The sequence below is a fragment of the Artemia franciscana genome, chromosome 8 (assembly GCF_032884065.1).
Source record: "Artemia franciscana chromosome 8, ASM3288406v1, whole genome shotgun sequence".
NCBI classification, from domain to species: domain Eukaryota; kingdom Metazoa; phylum Arthropoda; class Branchiopoda; order Anostraca; family Artemiidae; genus Artemia; species Artemia franciscana.
Window position 1 is genome coordinate 1646886 of NC_088870.1, and position 25884 is coordinate 1672769.

At 35.2% G+C, this 25884-nt stretch overlaps 1 protein-coding gene across 4 annotated transcripts in view; it reads right to left on the reverse strand.

Annotated features, from left to right (window-relative positions):
- Positions 1-600: 600 nt before the first annotated feature.
- LOC136029864 (B-cell receptor CD22-like) overlaps positions 601-25884 on the reverse strand; it is a 214798-nt gene continuing 189514 nt past the window's right edge. For 2 of the 4 annotated variants that reach the window (XM_065708323.1, XM_065708321.1), the window contains exons 11-13: positions 22545-22886; positions 5191-5349; positions 601-1316 (exon numbers count right to left, since the gene is read on the reverse strand). In XM_065708323.1, coding sequence (XP_065564395.1) covers positions 1225-1316; positions 5191-5349; positions 22545-22886 — 593 coding nt within the window. In that variant the 3' untranslated portion in view covers positions 601-1224. Of the gene's footprint in view, positions 1317-5190; positions 5350-20465; positions 20562-22544; positions 22887-25884 lie in introns of those variants that run through there. The other 2 variants (XM_065708322.1, XM_065708325.1) reach the window with 2 other exon arrangements.

Below are 25884 nucleotides of genomic sequence, written 5' to 3' on the forward strand. Positions count from 1 at the left end.
TTTGACATTATTTCAAATAAGCAAATTGAAACGGGTAAGTTTTTTATAATATGAATCAGAATAGAATTATTGACTTTACGAAGAGATATAATAAAAATAAAGTTTCATTTTATCGCAGAAAATACCTGACTTTGCATGCCAAGATGAATACATGTTGAATCCTGACGATCTGGCGCCACTTATCGTTTCCGATGGTTACCTATACGTGGAAGAAGGAATCTAAAGCACACAAAGTTTTGTAAATACAAATTTTATTAATAAACTAATTTGCAAACATTTTTAAAGCATTTCACTCTTGGGGAACTAAAATGTATCTCATACAAGCAGGAAAGGGTATTTTCAGCTAGAAAATCGTTCAATGGAGGATTGTTTCCGTAAATGTTGAGAGATTCACTGTAGATATATTCACGACATCAAAAATTAAAGTACAATAGTGCATAAAAACCACAACTTTTGGTTAATAAATCTTGTACATGCTTGTGATTTTGAATAGTAGATTTGAATAGTTATTAAAATAAAAAAGTTAATTAAAATTAATTAATTAAAATAAGATTAATTAAGATTAATAAATAAAATAAATTAAAATCCTTTTGCTCTGTGTTTTAGTAAGGTTAATTAAAATTGTTAGAATAAAAAGATCAATTAAAATTAATTAATCATAATAAGATTAATTAAGATTAATAAGTAAGATATATTAAAATCCTTACACTACACTCCGTGTTTTAGTAAGATACGTTTTCTAATTTAAACAGCCAGTTTTCATTTTTACTTTCATTGGTGCTTTAATTTATTTAGCGGGAGGAACCTTTGTTTTCAGACCTTTGTCAGCCCTTCAGAACCTTTGTCAGCAGACAAGTTTCTTAAATGCGGTTTTGGTTCATATTTAATGGTTAATTTGGGAAAATTATCAAGGTTTTTTTTCAGCCGGGTATACAAAAGATTTTGAGTTGAATAGAGGAACATTTAGTTGGACCACAAAGCTACAGAAAGTAGGTTACCTCATCTTGCACACGGGACAATATATTTGTATATTAAACAACAAACTGTAAAATGCTAAAATGTAAAATGCAAAACGTAACATGCAAACTATAAAATAAACCCAAGATCTATAAACAAAAGATTTACAAAACAAGATAAAAACAGATAGAATACGAGATTTAGAAAGCGAAAAAAGGAACAAAATTATCACAAAAATTGAGATCAGATTTTTGAACTTTTCTCTTGTTACAAGTCAGTCTCATTCGTCAGCACGTAGTTCTGGACTTCTTTGCCTTTGTCTTGAACAGAACAAAGAGGTATATTCAAATGGGGAGAATCTAAAAGAAAAATAGACCAAAAAACAGAAGGACAATAATTTACAAAAAAAGTCTGTCAAAAATAAACCAAAACAATATATATTATCCATATTCTCATTACGAATCTGATGAATTGTAACAGAAACACACTTATCATCTTATTAATGTCACAAGCACTTAATGTGGAGTACTTAAAAGTGAAGAATCTAAAAGAATCTAATAAACCTATTAACCAAAGAGCGTAATTACCTGACGACCCTTGGGGTAATTACGCTATTTGCTATTAATCGTTGCAAACTTTGAAAGTAGGTTAGATATATAATAAAATTCTCAAGTCAAATGTTTCCTGTCAAATGTTTTGATGTTTGTGTCCTTGTTTTAGTGAATATAAGCCACCGTTTTAGATTACTCCAGTCAGTTGTTATTATGTTTCTGTCCTCGTCTTATGTACATTTACTGTATCATATGTGTAAATAAACCCTTTTATACTCGACACAAACTTTATGAAAGTTAGAGACGCTTGGCATCCTCTACCGGTCGAACCCAAGATTGTAGGCCAACGCTTCTATAAGACTCTAAGGAAGAGAGCACAGGTAGAAGTAGAAGATTATATCATTAAGCCTATTAAATTAAGGTATTAATAGACATTAGCATTAAAACTCAAAAGATCACCAAGCATCTGAAAGAATTATAACAACTTCGACGCTAGGAAAGAACTTCTTCCAATATGGAAATAGGACTGCTACTTTGGCGAGAGTACTCCAAGACTTTCGACCGTCATCTAGCCGAATTTTACAGAAGGTTCACAGATAACTTGCCACTGCTGAGCACACTCGAAGCCTTGGATCCAAGCTCGACCAAGTTTATGGACACAGAGTTGCTCAAGCGTTTCTCTGCTCTTTACGGCGAGCTGGATATCGACGACATTCTTCTCGAAGCGTTTCTTGCTCGAAGAGGAGAAAAAGCTGGAAAACTTCCTAGACATTGTCGACCATCTTCAGGCAATACCAGTGGCTTACTCAGAAGCGATTAAAGTACTTCTTATTGCTGCCACACTTCCTGTGACAACAGCGAGCAATGAGCGTTTGTTTTCTTGCCTAGAAATAGTGAAAAACTACCTGCGGTCTACAACAGGAGACGATCGTCTCAGTCAACTCCTTTTGACATTTGTAGAGAAGGATTTAGTAAAAAATTTGGACTACGACCAGTTTGTTGACGATTTTGCAAAGATGAAACCTCAGCGGTTCCCCTTGTTACCCTGAGTGTTGTAATATTTTTTTTCTTGTGTTATATTTTTCTTTTTTGTAAATATATTTCATCTGAAAGATTTCTGCTGAAGGAAAACCGAGATTTCGGTTACAACGTAGATAACTTCAAAGACCACACTGCCTTTCCATGACAAAAGTAAAACAGTTCAAAATAGGGATGAAACCTTTAAATTGAAAGTGAACAGATGTAAAACATTTTAACTGGATATTTCGAACACATATACAGTGTTCATCATCAGCAGTTAAACTCTTTTACTGCTGAATTTTACTAATCCTCTTATTAATGTCACAAGTAGGCTACTTCATAGTTAGAATAAGTAGGGGCTAGTGTGCACAAAAAAAATGTTTCAAATAATAAGAGCCATTTAGAGAGAATTTTGTTCTACTCTGGTATGTCGCATTTCCCCTACCCCAAGATCCTGACTAATTGCTCTGGTTCCCTATATGTGGAAGTTTACGCGTTTAACTCTACTTCGACTACTGAAATTTGTGCGTTAGTGGTATCGACCTTATCTTATAGCCCCCAAGTCACTCCAAAATGTTTAAAGCAGCAGCTGTGGCTTCATCTAAAAGTGTTTACTGCTCTTTTGCAAACCAAGATTAGAATACTGGGAGCTACAGTGGTGACAGTGGTCAAATATGGCTCGGAAACATGGGCGTTCCGAAAAGCAGACGAAAATTTACTAGATGTTTTCCAGAGAAATTGCCTACGGATTGTTCTGGGTACCCGGATGACTGACCGTATTTCAAACAGTACGTTGTACGAAAAATGTGGTTCAATCCTGCTTTCCAGGGCTATAATGAAAGAAAGGTTGAAATGGCTAAGGCACGTTCTGCGGGTGATGAATGGCAGATTGCCCAAGATTGCCCTTTTTGGCCAACCGTCTAGGGGTACACGGAAAGCAGGTCGTTCTCGTCTGGGTTGGGAGGATGTCATAAATAAGGATTTAAAGGAAATGGAAACTTCCTGGGAGGGTGTAAGGAGAGATGCTTTGAATAGATTAGGTTGGAAGAGGAACGTGCGTAGCTGTGTCTGCCTCAGGTGGCTCGGTGCTGCAATGAGTTATTAGCAGTAGTAGTAGTAGTAGTCATCAGAGAAAACTCTTATTATGAGTCCTGGACGAGTTAAGATACCAAGGTTATATTTGGCTCTCTAAAAGCTTGTAACAGTCTTTAGAAATATAGATGTTATTTTGAATAATCATCAGAATACACCCACTATTCAAATAATTCTTCTTGGGAAAATTCACCTGCTCCTTCACCAAGATTTATTTCAAAGAAAAGAAGGCTAGAATGAGAAACTTTGTCACATCTGAGCAGATGGAGCTCCGCTAATTTAATTCCTGATTGACGGCTGGGTAGATATTTTGTTTGAAGCACTGTTCTCTCGCAGTATATCAACAACAAACAGCCTCAAATGAAACTTATATCCAAGGTCTGTCCTCAGAAGAACGCATTAGCAAAGTAAAACTTACTGAAAAATGCGACCTTTAAAACTGTAAAAATAAAAACAGTCCAAAATCCTTTTTCCAATGAAGTTCAACCAGGAATTCAACAAGGTTTAAGGATTCTAGGACTATTTTAATTTTAATTTTTTTTTAAATTCGCATTTTACTGTAAGTCTTATTTTGTTTATATCTGTTTTTCTGAGAACAGCCCCTTGATATAATAAGGTAGAAACATTTATTTGAGGTTTGAGGAAGATTCACTGTCTAAAATAATTCCGTATTGTTTTGCTTGATGTTTGTTGTTATGATGAAAAGGCAGTGTGGTCTTCGTCATTAATTTATTTTTTTCAACTAAATAGACTTGGCACGTACGTACAAAACAATTATAGAGGGCTAACAATTTGGAAACGGAGTGGTAAAAAAATAAATAAAACAAACAAATCGGACAAGAAATTTGGGTAATATTGGTGGAATCATCTAGTTAAGTGACGGTGCATGAGACAAAGTGGAGTGGGATGGGAAGTATATATTTCCGTGAATGTGCATATTTCCTTGATATCGTTATTCCCTGCTAAGAAAACATTACCCCCTGACAAATTATGAAACTTTTTTTTTACTCAATTCTATACTCAATCAATCATTCACAGCATTTCTTTTCTTAGTTGTTAATACCTTACTTTATTTTTTGTTCTTCGACGTTTGTTCACAGGTATGTCACAAACAAAACGTAGCCTACTTTCCAAGATCAAGGATAGGAGCGATCTTGCTTTTTTTTTAAATACAAGTGCCAAAAAAGATTTTTTTATAAATCTGGGGGAAGGATGGGAATAATATAGAGCAAAGTCCCTCCCCCATCCCCCCAATTAGAACCCTCTTTGTGCTTAAGAAACACTATATAATAGCTTAGTGTTTTTTCAGTGATAATAGGCCAAAAATATTTACTATCAATCGTAGGCATAAATACTAATTATCAGTTTACCCGGTGAGTAGTTGAAAAACCAATTGGTTTGCCCAAGATTTTATTCCCATAATTCCACCTTTAAGTCCTATAGAGCGATTATTACAATTTCTTGAAGGGATATGATGGCTACCATTACATTCAACAATACTAAGAAAGGAGGGAAGCAAAAAAGACTAATGCAGAATCTGAAAACAATTTATTATATAGAGTTTTCTTACCTTTATCTACGACCTCTGAAACTGCTGGACGCGTGTTCTTCTTGGATCTGAACAGTCTTTTCAATACAATCAGGACAATAATCCCACCTGCCACAGCGGCACAGAGACAGATACAGCCAATTATAAGAGCATGGGTTATTACTTCTTGACCCAGCTTTTCTGAAAAAAGGTTCTATATTAGATTGAAGGGAATGGACCAGTCTGTATGAGTGATGGATGCATTGAATATTGTATGGATTGTAAGGTAGACTACACTTTAGTACCACAATAAGAATGAACTGGATTTACAAATTTACCTAATTTAGATTTATCTTTTATTCTGGAATAGATCTATAGCCACAACGCGAGTATATAGACGCCAGTCCGGGTCTGAATAGAGGGTAGAGGGTCTGGGTAGCAGTGCAGAGTGGGACACAAAAACACATTTAAAAAAATAAATAAAGCAGAAACATTCCCATTGGAATATTGGTAAAAACAAAGTGTCTGGTGGTACTTCTCGTGAGAAGTTTCCTAGTGACGATTATGATCCCCCCTCTTCCTCTCCATCCGCTTTTATACAAGTAAAAATATGAATATAATCTTTTATATTATTCAAACAATATTTCTGCAAAAAGAGGAGACCTGTTATCTCACAGCACAAATATTACAGTTTTGCCTAAAAACAATCCTAGTAACGAAGGGGGATAAGAGTTTGAATTCTACCCCCTTCACCAACCCTCCTTTCTGTATTGATTTGAAGTCTCCCTGAACTCTAGAAACTTTCAGGCATAAAAATATACTTTTTGATACTTTATCCCCCCAACCTATATATCCACTGGCTCTCCTCAACAGTTACAGACTTGCAATTGAGATTAGGTATAGTCTGATCAGCCAACTTGGGTTCGACAATTGTCGACGTTTCAGCTGCCTGGTATTCATTCACAAAAATTTATACAAAAACACATGTCCCACAAAAAAAAAGTTTTTTGAAGAGAATAATGGGTGTACATTAAGCCTAACACGAGAAGAAATGAAATCAAATAATAATCAAACATTTATCAAAAATAATCAAACAATATGTAAGGAGTGACTTGCTCCAACAGTAAAACTGAAGCTCTAGAAAACACAAGTTTGATAACAATTTATACATCAAAAGAATTCACTTTTTACGCTAGTTTCAAATATATAAAATTCATTAAGTTTTGATGTTGCCCACCCAAAGCTACAAATCTGAGGAAATTTGTAGGATTTTCAAAAACGGGGGAAAATAGCCACCCCTCCTACGCCCTTTTTTCTCCAGATGCGTTCAATCAAAATTTTGAAATAGCTATTTAGTTGAAAATTGTCCATTAGTAAAATAACTATAACTTCGAGTTGATTAAACCCTCGCAGCCTCTGGGGTAGGGATAGTAAGTTATGCAAGCTGTCAATTCTTAATACATGGGTTTTATATTGGGACAAGAGGGCAAATTTGAACCTAGATTTCTAATAAGACTTAGGGTATTAGGGTGAAGCTTTAAGTAAAAGTTGAGAGGAATGCCGAACACAACCAAATAATACTATGTGCTTACTGGTTGTCAGTTGGGAATATCAGCAATATCTAAGGAATGGCCTAGGGGATAGAGTTCACGGTTTCCTGATATTGATACCTTTGAGAGTCATCTAGGGACAACCACCCCGTTGCCCTTTTTATGTGCTCCCTCTCCTCAATACGTATTATAGTTTTGAAACTGGTAAAATTGTTCGAACTAGTCAAAAGGTCTAATATCTTAGCCTCCAGGTATGCCTTGCCCCCCAGAGCCCCGGGGTAAGGATTATGTACTCTACAATTTGCCCATTGTTTACCTGAAGAATTGTTATTGGGAAAATGAAAATGTTTGATTCTAGGTGTATTTGAAGAGGTTAAGGTTATTAAGGTGAAACCCTCCCCGAAGAGGCTAATGGTGTATAGGCTAAGGTAAAACAGTTAAAAAGTGATGAAGGGGATGTCAAATAAATCAAAACATGAAATGTACAAGAGGGTTTTTAAAATGAAACAACAGCAATGACTAAGAAACGACTAAGGGTGTTAAGCTGAAACTTGAAAGGTATGTTGAGGGCGATTTTGAAAATGGATCAAGGAGTAACCGGTCCACCCTCTTGCAATTTTTTATTCTCTCTTAACACTGATAGAAATTTTGAATATTTATATGAATGAATGAATGAATGAACTTTATTACCCGTAAAGTATAAAAAACACAAAGTACGGAGTATTATGAATAAATAAACAAAAACAAATACGATAAACAGCGAAGAAATACAAAATTGAAACTAACAAAAGACAATATGGATTAATCAACCAGTATCAATATGGAAAAAAGGCTGCAGAGGGTCATAAACGTGAATAAAGTTGACAGTCTTTTTACATAAATCATCACTGGAAGACCGAATCCGAGAAGGAACATCTACTAAACTAAATCGAGCAATTATTTTTTAGTTTCGGTGCCATCTAGGAAGCCGGAGGAGGAATTTGCAATATTTGAAATAAGCCGTACGTAGAGTATGTCGATCTTTCTTACGAAAAAGATGAGCCATGCCTGATAAAACCAAAAGCACAGGGGCGCAATAAGCGTTATAAATCATGCACAAACCGTTGCGGTTATAACGGCTTTTGTTTGGGGATATTTTTCCGTAAGCGACGCATAGGTTTTTCACGGCTTGATTCACTAGGGATGAACAGGTAGCGGAAAGTGTTGGGCCGAAACACAGACCAAGCCAACTAACTAAAGAAGAACATGGTAGAACTGCAGTCCCAGTAACGAATGGAGCGACCGCATAAGGGTTATTAAAACAAATAAACTCGCATTTAGACGCATTAACTGACAGTCCAATCTTAGATAGTTCATTGGTTAATATAGTAAAATTAGAAAGCAGTCCACGGCGAGTCCGGGCAACAAGAAGAACGTCATCTGCATATGCAATAGAAGACAAACCAGTATTACCGTAAAAAACAGAACTTCTAAGGGGACGCAGGCACGATGCAAGCACGCATTTAAATATACTAGGAGACAATACGGCACCTTGCCGAACTCCCTTATTAATTTTTACCGGGTCAGATATTTGGCCATTCCAGGTAACTAGAATTTTAGACTTTGAATACCAAGAAGACAATAAACTTAGTACGGAAGGATTAACACCTGAAGACGCAAGGGAAAATAGAGCCTGAGAGTGCACAATATTGTCGAAAGCTCCAGAAATATCAACAGTAAGACAGTATAAAGACATTTTAGCTTTTACGGCATCTTTCATGAGTCGGCTTAAAACATGATGTGCATGGGAGCAACCGAAACTTTTCCGAAAACCAAATTGAAAAGGCGTAAAATCACAATTCGACTCAATTTCTGGTAGTAACAAATGTTCAAGCAACTTACTTAAGAAACACGATACTGTAATGGGACGATAATTCATACATGACGTGGGGTCCTTGCCTCGCTTTTGAATAGACGTTACACGGCCACAAAGGAAACTATCAGGAACAAGCGACTGTGCTAAGCAAGACTGGAAAAATATTTGTAAATGGTTAAGTAGAGCAGGACAATCATAAGCAAAAAATCGGTAAGAAAGGCCGTCACCATCAAGGCTATTTGAACGCTTAATTTTTCTTAAAGCCCGGCGAATTCCAGATATTGCTACAGGCTGGACATGAGCCTGCAGGAGACGGTATGGTAAAAGCGGTTTAAGCAACTTATAATAAAAAGACTGAAGAAAACTATTAAATACACTGAACACACGCTTATAATGATCAACAAAATTAGCTAGCTGGAGACAAGATAGGGTAGATGGGGAACATTTCTCACTATTAATAACCTTATTCCAGGAGGCCTTATCGGTGGGGCCTGGCCATGCATTCAAGCGTGCCCTCTTCAAACTGGCCTTATATTCAAGTTTACACTTTTGTTTCACAGAGAAAACAGCTCCGGAAGATGGTCGGTCACATGATATCCACATACGTAGCCAAAATTTGGCTTTTTGCTTAGCACGTTTTACTTCGGGATCAACGTTCCAATTAGGCTTTCTTGTACCAATCCTAACTTTATCCACAGGCACTGCAGCTTTGGAAGCTGATTTAAGGCAATGGACGATTTGACAATAATAGAAATTTAGGTCAACTGTACTTGAAGGCGAGGAAACTGACGTTTGCAGCAGGTGATATGGCACTTTTATGGTCGAGAGTAAAGCAGTTAGCCTAGCAAGGTATAGTGGGACATTAGCACGATCCCAATTCAACTTCATATGCCACTTCGGCTGAGCCGAAAGTATTTTGCCAGATAGCTCACAGGACAAATTACAGCTAAGAATAAGGTGATCGTCGTCAATCTTCTCTTCGTCCACCCTGACAATCGATGATATTAAGCTGGAACTGGAAGAGATCACGTGATCCAGGTTCGATTTTGAACAGCCTCTGTTATAAATATACGTGAATGGGAGGCTCTTAACTGCGACGTGATATATGCTAGGAAGTGATTCTAGCAAGAGGATTGATCTATCGGAGGTACCAAGAATGTCACAGTTAAGGTCACCAGCTAAAACCCAATTTAGGTCTTTCAAACGTAGACTTTCGAGTAGAGACTTTAAACTGGAGCAACATTTAGCGAAAGATGTGAACGATGCTATAGAACGTCGATCGAAAGGTAAGTAAACGTTTATAAAGGCGGTACTGTCACATTGAATCGCTAAGATGTTATCATCACAATGAATCACAGAGGGCTTTGATGGGGAACGGAAAAAAATTGCAAGGCCACCGGAAGGGCGGCCTCTAGTTTGCTTGGCCTCTTGCGAAAAGAAATGGTGGACAGAAGATCGCTTCAGGCTAGAAACGTTTGATTTGGTCAAAAGATGTTCTTGCAAGAACACTATGTCATGGACTAATAATTCATTAATTAACAAGTCTTTGTCTTTTGTGCCGTTAATATTAAGAGAAGCAAAACTTAAAATAGTGGCTTGGTTCATTTTGGAGCAGAGTTCAGAGCGCGTTTTATCACTGGGCAATTCATACTATAGGAAACATGAGCTTCGCCGCAGTTGGCACATTTCGGAGCCTCTAAGCAAGGATTGTCTTTAGTATTGGAATGGCATCCAGAACATTTAGAGCACTTCATCTCATTCGGGGCACATGGGCAGTGAGCTAACGAATGATGGATACTTTGGCATCTAAGACACCGTCTGGGCAATTCTTTGTATTCCGATATTTTAAAAGACTCGTAACCCAAGCGCAGACCTGTAGCGATGGCAGATTTTAGTGCAGCGGAATCAAGGAACTCTAAACGGAATGTATGAGAAGAGCCGATCTGGCTGGCCTCAACAAGACCAGGAATAACGGAGATGAGTATACTGCTAGAAACACTGTCGGGAAGTCCCCTAATTACTCCAAGAGGTTTGCGATCAATCACTTTAGCAAGAATATTTGGATAGCTCGCAACAGCAGATGCGGCAAGAGAATTGGCGGAAACTTTATCCCGCGTAACAACAACCCATCTTTTCCTTACCGGATCGGACTTTACCGACACAATACCGTCATGTCCGGCGAAAGAATCAAGCTTTTCCTTGCGAGAAACGGGGTCTCTTAGTTCTGGAGGCGGATATTTAAGAACAACGGCGTACGAGGGTTTGTGATTGGTACCCTTACTATCTGAGACCAAAGAACTATTAATAGACGTTGTTGGACTATTGAGGTGAGCAAGCGATTTTAACTGATCAAGGCACTGGTTGACTTTGGCGGTAAGGATAGAATAAGCTGACGCCGGAATGCTAGGGACTTCAGAGGGGGATTTGATCACGAACTCTCGAATATCAATTGGGATTTAATCATTGGGAAAGGGGGATATTGAATCCAGGGTGTCTTCAAAAATGCTACTGGCATTAAGATGAAATTTCGGGTAATGTTGAAGGGTATTTTGAGGTACATCAAAAGGTGCTTTCTGCAGCAAAGTTATCAATAAGGTGTAACTGTAACATCTTAGAAACGGGTAAGGGTATTAACCTGACTACTTTAGAGCAACTGCAATTGCAACTGCTACTGCGACTGTAATGCTCGTGACTATGACTGCGACTACTTAAAATGGTTATGAATAATTATAAATAGGTTATAAATGTTATAACCAGTATAATGTCCATTGAAATATTCTAGCAAACTCATAACGAATGAAAATTACTTCAAGGAGGATATTAATTACTATCCTCTTCTCATTTCTCAAACCGTAAAAGCTCTAAGGACTATTGCGTCATCTACACTTTACTGAAAACAAATTCTACTGTAGCCAACATATTTTTATTATATTCATAATTATGAAAAATAGAAAATTATAGTAAAAAAAAAATCTTGAATAGCCGAGTTTCAAGGAATTAACATCATTACATGTTAAATATTCAGTTTATTTTCATTAGTTATCTCCAGTCATCTTGATTTTTATAGTCGTTTTTTGTTGTCGATGTTATGAAGAACAAAGCACACTATTAAAAATTCAAAAAGTTTTCAAACACAAAATGCGCAATAGACTTTAGAACTTTTAGGGTTAGAGAAAAGGGGAGGGGGTAGTAGCTAAACTCCTGCTTAAAGTAATTCTTGTTCCTTTTGAGTTTGGATATAATAATCAACTTAATTCTTGATAGTTTTTTAATCTATTAATTCATATACATTAGTTTCTGTTATCTTTAATATGATCATTTATTTTAATTTCTGCTAGTTTCGGGTTTCATTTATTCTTTAATTATAATTTTCGTCGATTTGACTTTGAATTCTTATAGGAATTTTATTCCCGATTAAAGGGAAGAAACGTTATAAAAAATTATGTGTAACATTTATTCCCGATTTAAGGGCATAATTTTTTCTGGTCATAAGTTAAATCTGGCCCTTTACTTTTCTTAAAAAAAATTTTTGTGATTTTTTTTTATTAATTACTGAAAATAACTAATGTATGGTAGATTGACATTTTATTATGTAATGATATTTATTCCTGGCAGTCTTAGTAATTTTGGATTTATTAGGGTCATAAAGGAGACAGCATTTAAAATATATTTTGTTTCAGTAATACACAAATGACACTCTAGTCTATCGAATCCATGAGACTTCAAGCTTTCTCCTGTTAGAGGTAGTATCTGTTCTTTCTAAGTTTGACTTCATTATTCCTGCTAACTTTCATTCGTTTTAAGCCTCATTTCTCTACTTATTAAATAAAAAATATGCAACTGAAAGTAAGGAACAACATTAAAACTTAAAACGTACATAAATTATTATGTATATAAGGGAATTGCCCCCTCCTCAATACCCCGTTCTTTACGCTAAAGTTTGATTTTAGGGGTCACCCGAAGCTAAATCTGATGGTTTGATTTTCATTAAGATTACTCGATGTTTTTGGGGATGTTCCCTTTTTAAAAATGAAGCAAATATCATCAGGCTCGTAGCTTTTGATGGGTAACATTAAACTTGAGGATTTTTCATATTTCGAATGAGCATCAAAAAATTCAATTCTTTTGGTGTATCTATTGCTATCAGACCCTGTTTTTTAGACTTTCGGCTGCTTATAGCCACATTGCACCTTACTTACAGTTGATTATCACGACATGTTTGATAGTGATTTATGTTCGTTTTGGGCTTGAATTGTTATTTGACTTAATCTGTGTTCGTCTTCGGTTTAATTTAGCTTGTTATTCTTCTTTAAAAACTGTTTTTCTGGAATAAAAAAATTTCATTTTATTTTAAATTGCTTTGTTATTGGCTAACGAAAGAAATATCTGTAAAACTGTTTTCACTTTTTTCCTTTGCAGTCAATATTTTGGATTTCTATTTCTATTTTCAACATAACTTTGCAGAAAATTTTCATTTTATCTGGAGAATAGAAGCTTGAATAGATTGGCAGAGGAATATTATTCAGATAAATTAATACAAATTTTGCATCATTTGCGACCGTCTATAGGACTGTAGCCCTACTGAGTAAAAATTATGGATGTACCCTTGACCGTTTCAAACAGTCCTTGGCAACGAACTGTAAGTAAAGAGTGACCCGACTCAATAGCAACCGAAACTCGAGAAAACTGAATTTTTATTCAATATAAAAATTCAGTAATGTACCAATAGGTACATTAGAAGAATACATTAGAAGAAAAATAAGGAATAAAGATGTCTATATATTTATATCATATAATCAACTTATTCAAAATGGCGTCTTACTTTCTATTTTTAATACCATTAGCAGTTGCAATATATAAAGCAGCTTCAACAAGTGGTGCTGCGGCATTAGGTAACAAAATTGTTGATAAAATACTGCTTATTCAAATGCTAAAGGTGAAGGTTTAACGTTACCTGTGACTTTTCAGAAAGGTTTAGGTTCAAAATTACCCGGAACACAAAAAAAAATTTGAATCTGGATCGTAAGTGGTTGTTGAAGATCCTAATAAACAAGGTAGACCCAAGAAAATAGAAGTAGCAGAAGTTAACGTACAATAACAGCAGGGAGACACAGAAAAGTTTCTAAAACTGATATTTCACAATTCAAAGAACAATCGCTGGATTGTTTGCTTATCGTAGAAGTTGTAAATAGTATGATAATGTTAGTAATGCTTTCTTCGTATCTAAATTTATATTTAGTGCTTCAGGTTTATCTGCTTTTGCTATGTTATCCCTTCCTTCTTTGAGTCTTGGGACAGTTCTGATTGAAATACTTGAAAAATATTTAGAAATAGCAGAAAGAAAACTGCTTATTCATCCTATTTTCATTTGCTTGCTATATTTAAATTTGGTGAATTGACTAACGAAGAAATAATTAAACGGAAAAATGAATTACGCAAAACATAATAGTTTTTTCCTCGTGAAAAATATATGAAACAAGTGAAATTAAATTGTAATAAATATTCCGTAAAGTCTATAAAGTTTAACACATAAATATAACCCTTCTTACTTTCCGCACTGTGTTCTCTAAAACTTTAAGAATACAAACCATCTTTCCCTAGGATGCTAAGGTTATGCTCACCAACTAATCAAATTACTCGTCATTGCTCAAATTTTTCTGACACATTTTTGGACTTCTTCCCAAAAATCTTTCACTGGTGATGGATATCTGGGAAATCTTCAAAAAAGCCTTCTTCTGAACTGTTATACGAAGAACGAGAATTTTACTTTTAGTCAGACACAGAAGCCAAGAATTTACTTACCTTCTTCTGACGTGACCAAACTAAGGGTTCCACCTGACATAGTGATTAATTTACACCACCAGATGTTGTAAAAGGCCTTTAGATTTTTTAAATCTATTTTTAGATCTAACAAAGGCCAACTAAAATTTCAATATAACAACCCTTTCCAATTATCATCAATTCAAACGATGCCCATCGTCTGATGAAATAACAATTTTTTTTTAATAATCCACGCGCCGATTTACACATCATCAATCTTCACCAGTTGACGACAGAGTGATAAGAGTTTCAAAAAACGGAGATCAAAACTCTAAATATACTGTAACCGTTGAATTTAGCTTCTTGTCAGTGATAGAACTATAGTACTGCTTAAGAAAAGAGGCATATTTCTCCAACGTATTCCTTTTCCAAGGCCACTTAGCAAGAAAGGAGAGGCTGTTGAAACTTTGGAGGGGGTTCATATGGTTCAAAATTAAAATTTATCTTGCCATTTTTAAGAGCCAAAAGTCAAAGGAGGGTCCTACCTTACTTTTTTTGCTCTTCTATTGCTCCATAGCCCTCAAAACCATCAGACTTAAATTTTGAGGCTATGATTTCAATCAAAATAATTCCAATAGATGAATATCAAAACTATTATTTTTAAAGGGGTATGGGCTAGGATGTCTTGACATCGGCCAAAAACTGTTTGTTACTTATCAGTTTGAGTCCTATAATAGTATTCTTGAGCATAGAATAGCCTTATGTACAAAAAAGTAGTTTCATGGCACGGTTACATAACCCGAACAACGGGTCCCCAAGAGAGCTGAAATACTTTTTTCCCAATTGGCTTGGAATTTCACGGGCCACATGTTCCAGTAGATTTTTTTCCTGGCCAGTTTGTGTCGAAGCGGTGGACACAGAAACTTGAGAGGATATTCAAATGACAATTGAAATTTCAAGTGCTTCAATTAAGCCATAATAGAAGTGGAGGGTAGCCAAGCTCCCTCCAGTACCCATTTTGAATCCCCCTCTGAACCCCTTTTGGCACTGGGTTACAATTTTAGATAATTATTATGTTCAGAGGCATCAAAAGGCCTAACATATGCCTTCAGCGTTAGCATAACCCTTACAGCCCGTAGGGGCAATAGTCCTAAATAAAGCAAATTACTCATTGTTCACAGATTGGTTTAGTATATACTAAGGGGCTACGGGATGTTTATTTACCAAGATTTGTATTTGTACAACTCACCTAAAACCCTATTGACCAACCAAAACAGGCTAAAGGATAACCAAAAGTAGGCTTAGGTAATATTAATTGCTTTTATTCACGAGATTGTCGGACCAAAAACTTAAACTTAACTCCAACTAGACCTTGTCATGAACTTTTCATCAGCTCATTTTCCTTGTCCCTACCTACCGTGGCTTGGTGCTGCAGTGCGTTTTTTGCAGTAGTAATAGTAGCAGCATAAAAAAACAAAAAGCTTTTAATCACAACATTTTTATAAGTAAACTTTTTGTTTTTCTACGGTGGCTGCTTCTTACAGTCACAAAGATATTCTCTAAAAATCAGGATGAATCGCACAGTTCGTGTAAGGAGCGACCCGGCTCAATAGTAACCAAAACTCTAAAAATCAGGATGAATCAAACAGTCAAACAGTTCGTGGTAACGAACTGTAGTAAGAAGCGACCCGGCTCAATAGTAACCAAAACTCTAAAAATCAGGATGAATCAAACAGTCAAACAGTTCGTGGTAACGAACTGTAGTAAGAAGCGACCCGGCTCAATAGTAACCAAAACTCTAAAAATCAGGATGAATCCAACAGTCAAACAGTTTGTGGTAACGAACTGTAGTAAGGAGCGACCCGGCTCAATAGTAACCAAAACTCTAAAAATCAGGATGAATCAAACAGTCAAACAGTTCGTTGTAACGAACTGTAGTAAGAAGCGACCCGGCTCAATAGTAACCAAAACTCTAAAAATCAGGATGAATCAAACAGTTAAACAGTTCGTGGTAACGAACTGTAGTAAGGAGCGACCCGGCTCAATAGTAACCAAAACTCTAAAAAATTGAATTTTGATATCAATAGCTACATCAAAAGAATCGCATTTTAATGCTGATTTTAAATATATAAGTTAAATCAAGTTTAAGCTTACCTATCAAAAGTTACGAGCCTGAGAAAATTTGCCTTATTTAAGAAAACAGGAGAAAACACCCCTTAAAAGTCATAGGATCTTGACAAAAATGACACCATTAGATTCAGCGTATCAGAGAACTCTACTGTAGAATTTTCAAGCTCCTATCTACAAAAATGTGGAATTTTGTATTTTTTGCCAGAAGACAAATCACGGGTGCGTGTTTATTTGTTTGTTTTTTTGTTTTTTCTTTTTTCCAGGGGACATCGTATCGACCAAGTGGTCCTAGAATGTCGCAAGAGGGCTCATTCTAATGGAAATGAAAAGTTCTATTGTTCTTTTTAAGTGACCAAAAAAATTGGAGGGCATCTAGACCCCCTCCCACGCTCATTTTTTTCCCAAAGCCAACAGATCAAAATTTTGAGATACCCATTTTGTTCAGCATAGTCGAAAATCATAATAACTATGTCTTTGGGGATGACTTACTCCCCCACAATCCCTGGGGGAGGGGCTGCAAGTTACAAACTTTGACCAGTGTTTACATATAGTAATGGTAATTGGGAAGTGTACAGACGTTTTCAGGGGGATTTTATTTTGTTTGGGGGTGGGGCTGAGGAGAGGGGGCTATGTTGGAGGATCTTTCCTTGGAGGAATCTGTCATGGTGGAAGAAAAATTCAATGAAAAGGGCGCAGGATTTTCTAGCATTTCTATAAGAAAACAATGAAAAATAAACATGAAAAACTTTTTTCAAATGAAAAGAAGGAGTAACATTGAAACTTAAAACGAACATATATTATTACGAATATGAGGGGTTCTAATAACACTTTAGCATAAAGAGCGAGGTATTTAGGAGGGATAAATACCTCGCTCTTTATGCTAAAGTATTTTTAGTAATTTCAACTATTTATTCTACGGCCTTTCTGATTCAGGGGTCATTCTTAAAGAATTGGGACAAAACTTACGATTTTGTGTAAAGAGCGAGGTATTAACGAGGATACAAACCCCCTCGTATACATAATAAAAATATAAGGTTATGAAAGTTTGTTACGTAAGTTAATTCTTAAGTTACGTATATTTTTTACTAATAAAAACGTTCGTTAAAAATTAAAAGTTCTAGTTGCCTTTTTAAGTAACCGAAAAATTGGAGGGCAACTAGGCCTCCTTCTCCACCCCTTATTTCTCAAAATCGTCTGATCAAAACTAAGAGAAAGCCATTTAGCCAAAAAAGAATTAATATACAAATTTCATTTTAATAATTTATGTGCGGAGAGCCAAAACCAAACATGCATTAATTCAAAAACGTTCAGAAATTAAATTAAAAAAAACTAATTTTTTTAGCTGAAAGTAAGGAGCGACATTAAAACTTAAAATGAACAGAAATTACTCCGTATATGAAATGGGTTGTCCCCTCCGCAATCCTTCGCTCTTTACGCTAAAGTTTGACTCTTTGCCACAATTCTACTTTTTAAAACAATTAAAAGCATTAGCGTAAAGAGCGAGGGATTGCGGAGGGGACAACCCACAAAAATGTGGAATTTTGTATTTTTTGCCCGAAGACACATGACCGATGCGTGTTTATTTGTTTGTTTGTTTGTTTTTGTTTTTTTTTTCTTTTTCCCAGGGGTGATCGTATCGACCCAGTGGTCCTAGAATTTTGCGAGAGGGCTCATTCGAACGGAAATGAAAAGTTCTAGTGCCCTTTTTAAGTGACATGAAAAATTGGAGGGTACCTAGGCCCCCTCCCACGCTCATTTCTTCCCAAAGTCGTTGGATCAAAATTATGAAATAGCCATTTTATTCAGCATAGTCTAAAAACCTTATAACTATGTCTTTGGGGACGACTTACTCCCTTAGAGTACCTGTGGGAGGGGCTGCAAGTTACAAACTTTGACCAGTGTTTGCATATAGTAATGGTTATTGGGAAGTATACCGACGTTTTCAGGGGGATTTTTTTGTTGGGAGGAGGAGTTGGGAAGAGGGGGTTATGTGGAGGAAACTTTCCACAAAGGATTTTGTTATGGGGGAAGAAGATTTCCATGAAGGGGGCGCAGCATTTTTTAGCATTATTTAAAAAAAAAGAAAAATAATTATGAAAAACGTTTTTCAACTGAAAGTAAGGAGTAGCGTTAAAACTTAAAACGAACAGAAAATATTACGCATATAAGGGGTTCGCCTCCTCCTAATACCTCACTCTTTGTATACCACAACTACTAAAGTATTTTTAGTAGTTACAACTATTTATTCTACGGTCTTTGTGATTCAGGGGAAAAAATTTAAAAGCTTTAGCATAAAGAGTGAGGTATTGACGAGTGGGCGAGCCCTCTCATATACGTAATAAAAACATACGAATAAAGAAATACGTAAGCTAATTCGTAAGTTACGTGTATCTTTTACTAATAAAAACGTTCGTAACAAATTAAAAGTTCTAGCTGCCTTTTTAAGTACCCAAAAACTGGAGAGCAATTGGGCCTCCTCTCCCCTCCTTTTTTCTCAGAATCATTGGATCAAAACTATGGGAAAGCCATTTAGCCAAATAAATAAATATGCAAAAATTCGCTTTAATTATTCATCTGCGGAAAGCCGAAATCAAAACATGGATTAACTAAAAAACGTTCAGAAATTAAATAAAAAAAAAAAATTCTAACTGAAAGTAAGGAGCGATATTAAAACTTAAAATGAGCAGAAATTACCCTGTATATGAAAGGGGCTGTTCCCTCTTCAACGCCCTACTCTTTACGCTAAAGTTTTTATTGTTTTAAAAATAGAGTTGAGAGAAAGTCAAACTTTTTTTTATTGAATACAAACTAAGAATGTCTTTTCCTATGAAAGATGAATTTTCCTATTTCTAGATACTAATTTGTCTAAGTTTAACGCAAAATACCCCTAAAAGCTTTTTCGACAGTCAAGCCCACATGCAAGTGAACCGAATTCCTAACTGTTTCGCAATTAGAAGTTTTTTGCTCCAAAACTATAAATCAGTGTTAGTTCAAATTTCCTTTACTGATTTTATTTTATTCACTTTGTCAACTTCCAAAAACAACAATTAAAATAACGTCATATTTTTTTTTTAGGTATAATGTTTAACGAATATATACGATTAAACAGCTTCAAGTTACGATTATAAGGTTACGGAAAATAGACATATATTTCGGATATAAAATATTTATATCCATAGGTAATAACTAACATTACAAACAATTAAACAAAGTATATAAGTTCATAACATAAGCATATTGGTACATGAATATATAAGAAAATAAACATATTGGCATAAGTACATAAGCATAAGCATACCAAAAAACAAGCAAATATGTTAATTCACCAAATCTTATTCTGATTTGAATATTTTTGCGATGAATTTTCGTTAATTTTTTTTTCAAACTAAAGTGTTAGTTTGGACAACACAAAAAGTTGTATCACAGACAATAATAAAAAAAAACAATACCGTTTTTCACCTAGCTTTATTTTGATTTGGATGTTTTTTGATATGAAAATTTGTTGACTGAATATTTTTTTTAACAAAGAGAGAGAAAGCAGAGACAATAGAAAAACAAACAAAATTAGTAGAAACACAAGACAAGAATAACATTAGTGCTCGTTATAGATGCAGTAATACAATGGCCAGACATTTGAGAAGACTTAGGACCATTAGCAATCGACGATGAATTAATCATTACCTGAAATTTGAGGCGGGAATATATGTCTCTGAGGACTCTAATATAGGAGGGGCTATCTTACGTGTTACTGTATTTGTAGTTATGAAGCAAATAGTGACAAAAAATTAATGTCGAAACAAAATCTAACCCACTGGTCAGTAGTAATCCTTTGTCCTTTGTCTCAAGAATAATCCATGTCTTCAGAATAATCCTTTGTCTCCGCAATAATCCTATGTTCTTTTAGTCACAAAGCACGTATTATTTTTCTTTAGTGGGTTAATTCATCAAAATCCCAAAAATTAGTAAGTTTGTCAATTCTGATCAAAATTACTTTCAGAAAACGGTAGCCGTCCTCTCCATTGGAATACCGAAAATCCATGAAAAGATCAGTGTCTATATTTGCATATACGAAACATCAAATATTCATGTTCGTAGTGAAGAAATAGGAATATGAATAGCTGAAAATAAGTATTCACATATTAATTCTACCACTAACATTTAATCAACCTGTGTTTTTCACCAAGATTTCCAATCAAAACTCACCAGACTCATCCAATCAAAATTTTGAGACTGCCATTTTGTTCAGCATAGTTGAAAGGTCTAGTAACAATGTGTTTTGGGATATCAACCCCAAAGCTTTGCTAAGCTTTATTTTAATTTGGATGTTTTTTGCTATAAAAATTTGTTGATTGAATATTTTTTTAACAAATAGATAGAAAGCAGACACAATAGAAAAAACAGACAAAAAATTAATATTGACAACACAAGACAAGAATAACATTAGTACTCTTTACAGATACAGTAATGCAATGGCCAGAAATTTGAGAAAACTAAGGACCATTAGCAGTCGTGAATGAATTAATCAGTACCTAAAATTTGAGGCAAGAATATATATCTCTGAGGACTCTAATATAGGAGGGGCTATCTTACGTGCTACTGTATTTGTAGTTATGAAGCAAATAGTGACAAAAAAGTTAATATCGAAACAAAATCTAACCCACTGGTCAGTAATAATCCTTTGTTCCTTGTCTCCGGAATACTCCTTGTCTTCAGAATAATCCTTTGTCTCCAGAATAATCCTTTGTTCTTTTAGTCATAAAACACGTACTATTCTTCTTTAGTGGGTTATTCATCAAAGTCCCAAAAATTAGTAAGTTTGTCAATTCTGATCAAAATTTCTTTCAGAAAACGGTAGCAGTCCTCTCTATTGGAAGACCGAGAATACATGAAAAGATCAGTGTCTATATTTGTATATGCAAACATCAGATATCCATGATCGTAGTGAAGAAATAGGAATACAAATAATTAAAAATAAGTATTCAAATCTTAATTCTACCACTAAAATTTAATCAACCTCTGTTTCTTGCCAAGCTTTCCCCAGACTAGTCCAATCAAAATTTTGAATTGCCATTTTGTTCAGCATAGTTGAAAGATCCACTAGCTATGTGTTTTGGGATGTCAACTCCAAAGCTTTGTCAAGCTTTATTTTGATTTTGATGTTTTTGCTTTGAAATATTTTTTATTTCTTTTTTTGTAAACAAGAAGGTTTTTCGTTGGAAAAACAAAAAGACGAAGCAAAGAAAATAAGACACATCCCACAAGCACTAATAGAGGCAACACAACACAAAAGTAACATTTGTATTCTCTACAGATATAGTAATATAAAGTCTTGGTCGACACATGTAGCATTAGCTAAACTTTGAGTCAAAAATAAATGTCTCTGAGGACTGTAATATAGAACACATTAAACCAAATGTTACTGTATGGCAGTTGTTATGAAAAATATACTCAGGAAATTGATATGGAAATAAAATCCTGACCCACTGCTACATCCTATTGGATTTCGAAACATTTATTATTTTTTGGCAAAAAATTAATAAAATTGCTTTCAGTGGTTATATTCAAGTGTTGTAAAAAAAAACTCATCAATGCACCACCTTCTATCAAAAACATCTAGAGAATTGGGTAGGAGTACTCCCCACTTGGACACCTAAAATGCTGAAAAAAGATCAATGTCTATGCATCAAAACATGGCAATTTTCTAAAGAAATTTTTTTTTCCTATTCTATGAATTTTCTTGCTGTCTCATTTCCCTCTAAAAATTTTAATTATTGCCTTTATTCCGTATTTGCGTGCCTATGTTTTGCTTGTTTTTTCTGTTTTTTATCATTGTTTTGTTTTATATTGATATTATATATTTTATATTGTTTATTTTACAAATTTTAAGCATATTTAGTGACCTCATGAGAACACTTTTCTCAGCAAATCAGAACTAAACAAGATGTTAGTTTTTAATTTCTTATAAAGTTCACCCCCCCCCCCCGTCTCTCTTCTTCTCTCTCCTTCGTACAAACTTACGAATATAGTTGTAGGTAAGTTTAAGGGTTTATAGAAATATATCATAAACAAAAAGTAAATGGATCCTTCTAACTACTTATTACCTTGCTTTAGATGTGCAACACCTTCTTCATTAATAAAAATATCGATGCTCCCACTCAGACCAAACTGGTTGACTCCAAATAATCTACTCACAGCTTTCTTATTTCCCAATCTTACTACCGTATCTAATTGCAAATCTGTACTAATGCGGTTTGACTCTTTTGCAATTAAGGTGAACTTCGGAATTGAAGATGTTATGTTCAGTGTTATATAACTCGTTTCTAGATCTTGTACTTGCAGTAGGTAGTAGTCTGGTTGGAGGCGAACAGGGGGTAGACAGGTGAGAACATAAATTACAGAATGTGGCTGAGCCAATGTGCAGTTCTCTGGCCTTTGAGGTGGACCTACAAAATAAAATTACCCATAGAACTCCATTAGTAATACGAGCTTCACTAAATAGACTGAAAATATGTGGCACTCAAACACTTATGTTAATTCATGCCAATTTGTTGATCAATATAATTAAAGTTCCAGTTGTTCCCTAACTAAACCCCACTTTATACAAGATATACAAAAGTCTTACATAAGAACTGATACATCTGTATACTAAGGGCTTTGTGCTAGTGTCGAATGCAGTTACCAGACTTCGGCAAAAAAAAGCCATGCTAGCTTAGTTTCTATGTAATCTGAAACATACCTTAAATGATTGTTCAAAATCTAGCATTAAACAGTCCAACAGCCTAAATTAATCTTGAAAACATTCACAGGTCTTAAAAATTATAACTAAGGACATCTCATCAGGGTCCAATCTAGGACAATTCTTTCGGAGAGGGTTTTACAAAAAAAAGGGCAGGGAGGGGTTTAAAAAACTTAAAAAGCACATCACCAATTTGTTTAGATTAATTTCTATTAAGTTTTTATGAGTCGGAAAAAATTTCGAGGAGGGGGGTTCAAACCTCCCGACCCACCCCTCCCCCTGGATACGGCATTTCATCTCATCACAGCAACAACCAGTTCAGAGCCAAAGCAGCTAGGGACACTCCTCCTCTTTCCTAGGTTTATTCAGTACCGTCTCCATAGCGTTCCTGCTTCCTTTAATTGCGTCTTATAACTTACTTCCTTCCCATTTGATAACGTCCGGCTTTTGGCTTAGCAACAAGTTGGATTTTAAAATCAATAATTATTAGCAGCCTCTCATTCTTCGTCCGTGAATAGTGGTACAATCATTTTTTCTCTTCATTTCAATCCTAGATAATGTCATTCAAAGAAACACTTTAGCCAGAGATGTCCCTGGGGGATCTGGGGGCCTAGCAACTCCTCCAAAACCATACAAGTTTTAGAATTGACGGATATTTTTTAACGAATTCTCAGATTTTGTTTTACCATTTTATCTCTACCCCCCCCCCCCCAAAAAAATGTACATAATCCAAACTGCCCTTAAGCAAATTTTCACAAGATCATCAGTGCCGTTTAAAAAAAAATAAGTTTCTGCGATTTTTATTTCATAATGACAAACGACAGACCGGGGCAAAAGTTGAAATTCAACAGTTTACGAAAGCTCCAAGCAATGAAATAGTTATAAATAACGACATCAGAGTTTGAAGGTCGTTAGCCAAGAATCTGATGCTGCATCAGCCTTTGTTAAAAATCGAAGATTGGGTGTTATGTTTTTCATAATGACAAAAGACTAGCCACGGCAAAAGCTAAAGGTCCAATAGTAAAAAAATCGGAATTTTGCAAAAGCGCTAATCATACAGTTTGTGGTAATGAACTCTAAGTAAGAGACGACCCGGCGCAATTATAGTAACCGAAACTCTAAAAAAAATGGAATTTAGATAACAATAGGTACATCAAAAGAATTGGATTTTTATGCAGATTTTAAATATATAAGTTTCATCAAGTTTTGTCATACCTATAAAAACTTACGAGCCTGATAATTTTTCATATTTAAAAAAGGGAGAAACACCCCCAAAAAGTCATAGAATCTTAATGAAAATTACACTATCAGATTCAGCGTATAATTGAACCTTACTATAGAGGTTTCAAGCTCGTATCTCCAAAAATGTGGAATTTTGTATTTTTTGCCCGAAGATACATCACAGAGGCAGGTTTTTTTTCGCATGGTTGATGGTATCGAGCCAGTGGTCCTAGAATTCGAGAGAGGGCGCATTCGAACGGAAATTAAAAAAGTATTAGTGTTCTTTTTAAGTGATGTAATTAAAAATTTTAAAATGAATCATTTTTTACAAAAAAACTGTATTTTCAAACAGTTCGTGGTAAAAATTGAATTTTGATATCAATAGCTACACCAAAAAAAATCGCATTTTAATGCTGATTTTAAATATATAAGTTTTATCAAGTTTAGTCTTACCCATCAAAAGTTACGAGCCTGAGAAAATTTGCCTTATTTAAGAAAATAGGGGGAAACACCCCCTAAAAGTCATAGAATCTTAACGAAAATCACACAATCAGATTCAGCGTATCAGAGAACCCTACAGTAGAAGTTGTAAGCTCCTATCTACAAAAATGTGGAATTTTGTATTTTTTGCCAGAAGACAAATCACGGGTGCGTGTTTTTTTTTTTTTTTTTTTTTTTCATTGGTTATCGTATCGACCAAGTGGTCCTAGAATGTCGCAAGAGGGCTCTTTCTAACGGAAATGAAAAGTTCTAGTGTCCTTTTTAAGTGACCAAAAAATTGGAGGGCATCTAGGCCCCCTCCCACGCTCATTTTTTTTCCCAAAGCCATTTTGTTCAACATAGTCGGAAACCATAATAACTATGTATTTGGGGATGATTTACTCCCCCACAATCCCTGGGGGAGGGGCTGCAAGTTAAAAACTTTGACCAGTGTTTACATATAGTAATGGTTATTGGGAAGTGTACAGACGTTTTCAGGGGGATTTTATTTTGTTTGGGGGGTGGGGCTGAGGGGAGGGGCTATGTTGGAGGATCTTTCCTTGGAGGAATCTGTCATGGGGGAAGAAAAATGCAAGGAAAAGGGCGCATGATTTTCTAGCATTACTATAAGAAAACAATGAAAAATAAACATGAAAACGTTTTTTCAAATGAAAGGAAGGAGTAACATTGAAACTTAAAACGAACAGAGATTATTACGCATATGAGGGGTTCCAAAAATACTTTAGCATAAAGAGCGAGGTATTTAGGAGGAGATAAATACCTCGCTCTTTATGCTAAAGTATTTTTAGTAATTTCAACTATTTATTCTACGGCCTTTCTGATTCAGGGGTCATTCTTAAAGAATTGAGACAAAACTTAAGATTTAGTGTAAAGAGCGAGGTATTAACGAGGATACAAACCCCCTTGTATACATAATAAAAATATAAGATTATGAAAGTTTGTTACGTAAGTTGCTAATTTATAAGTTATGTATATTTTTTACT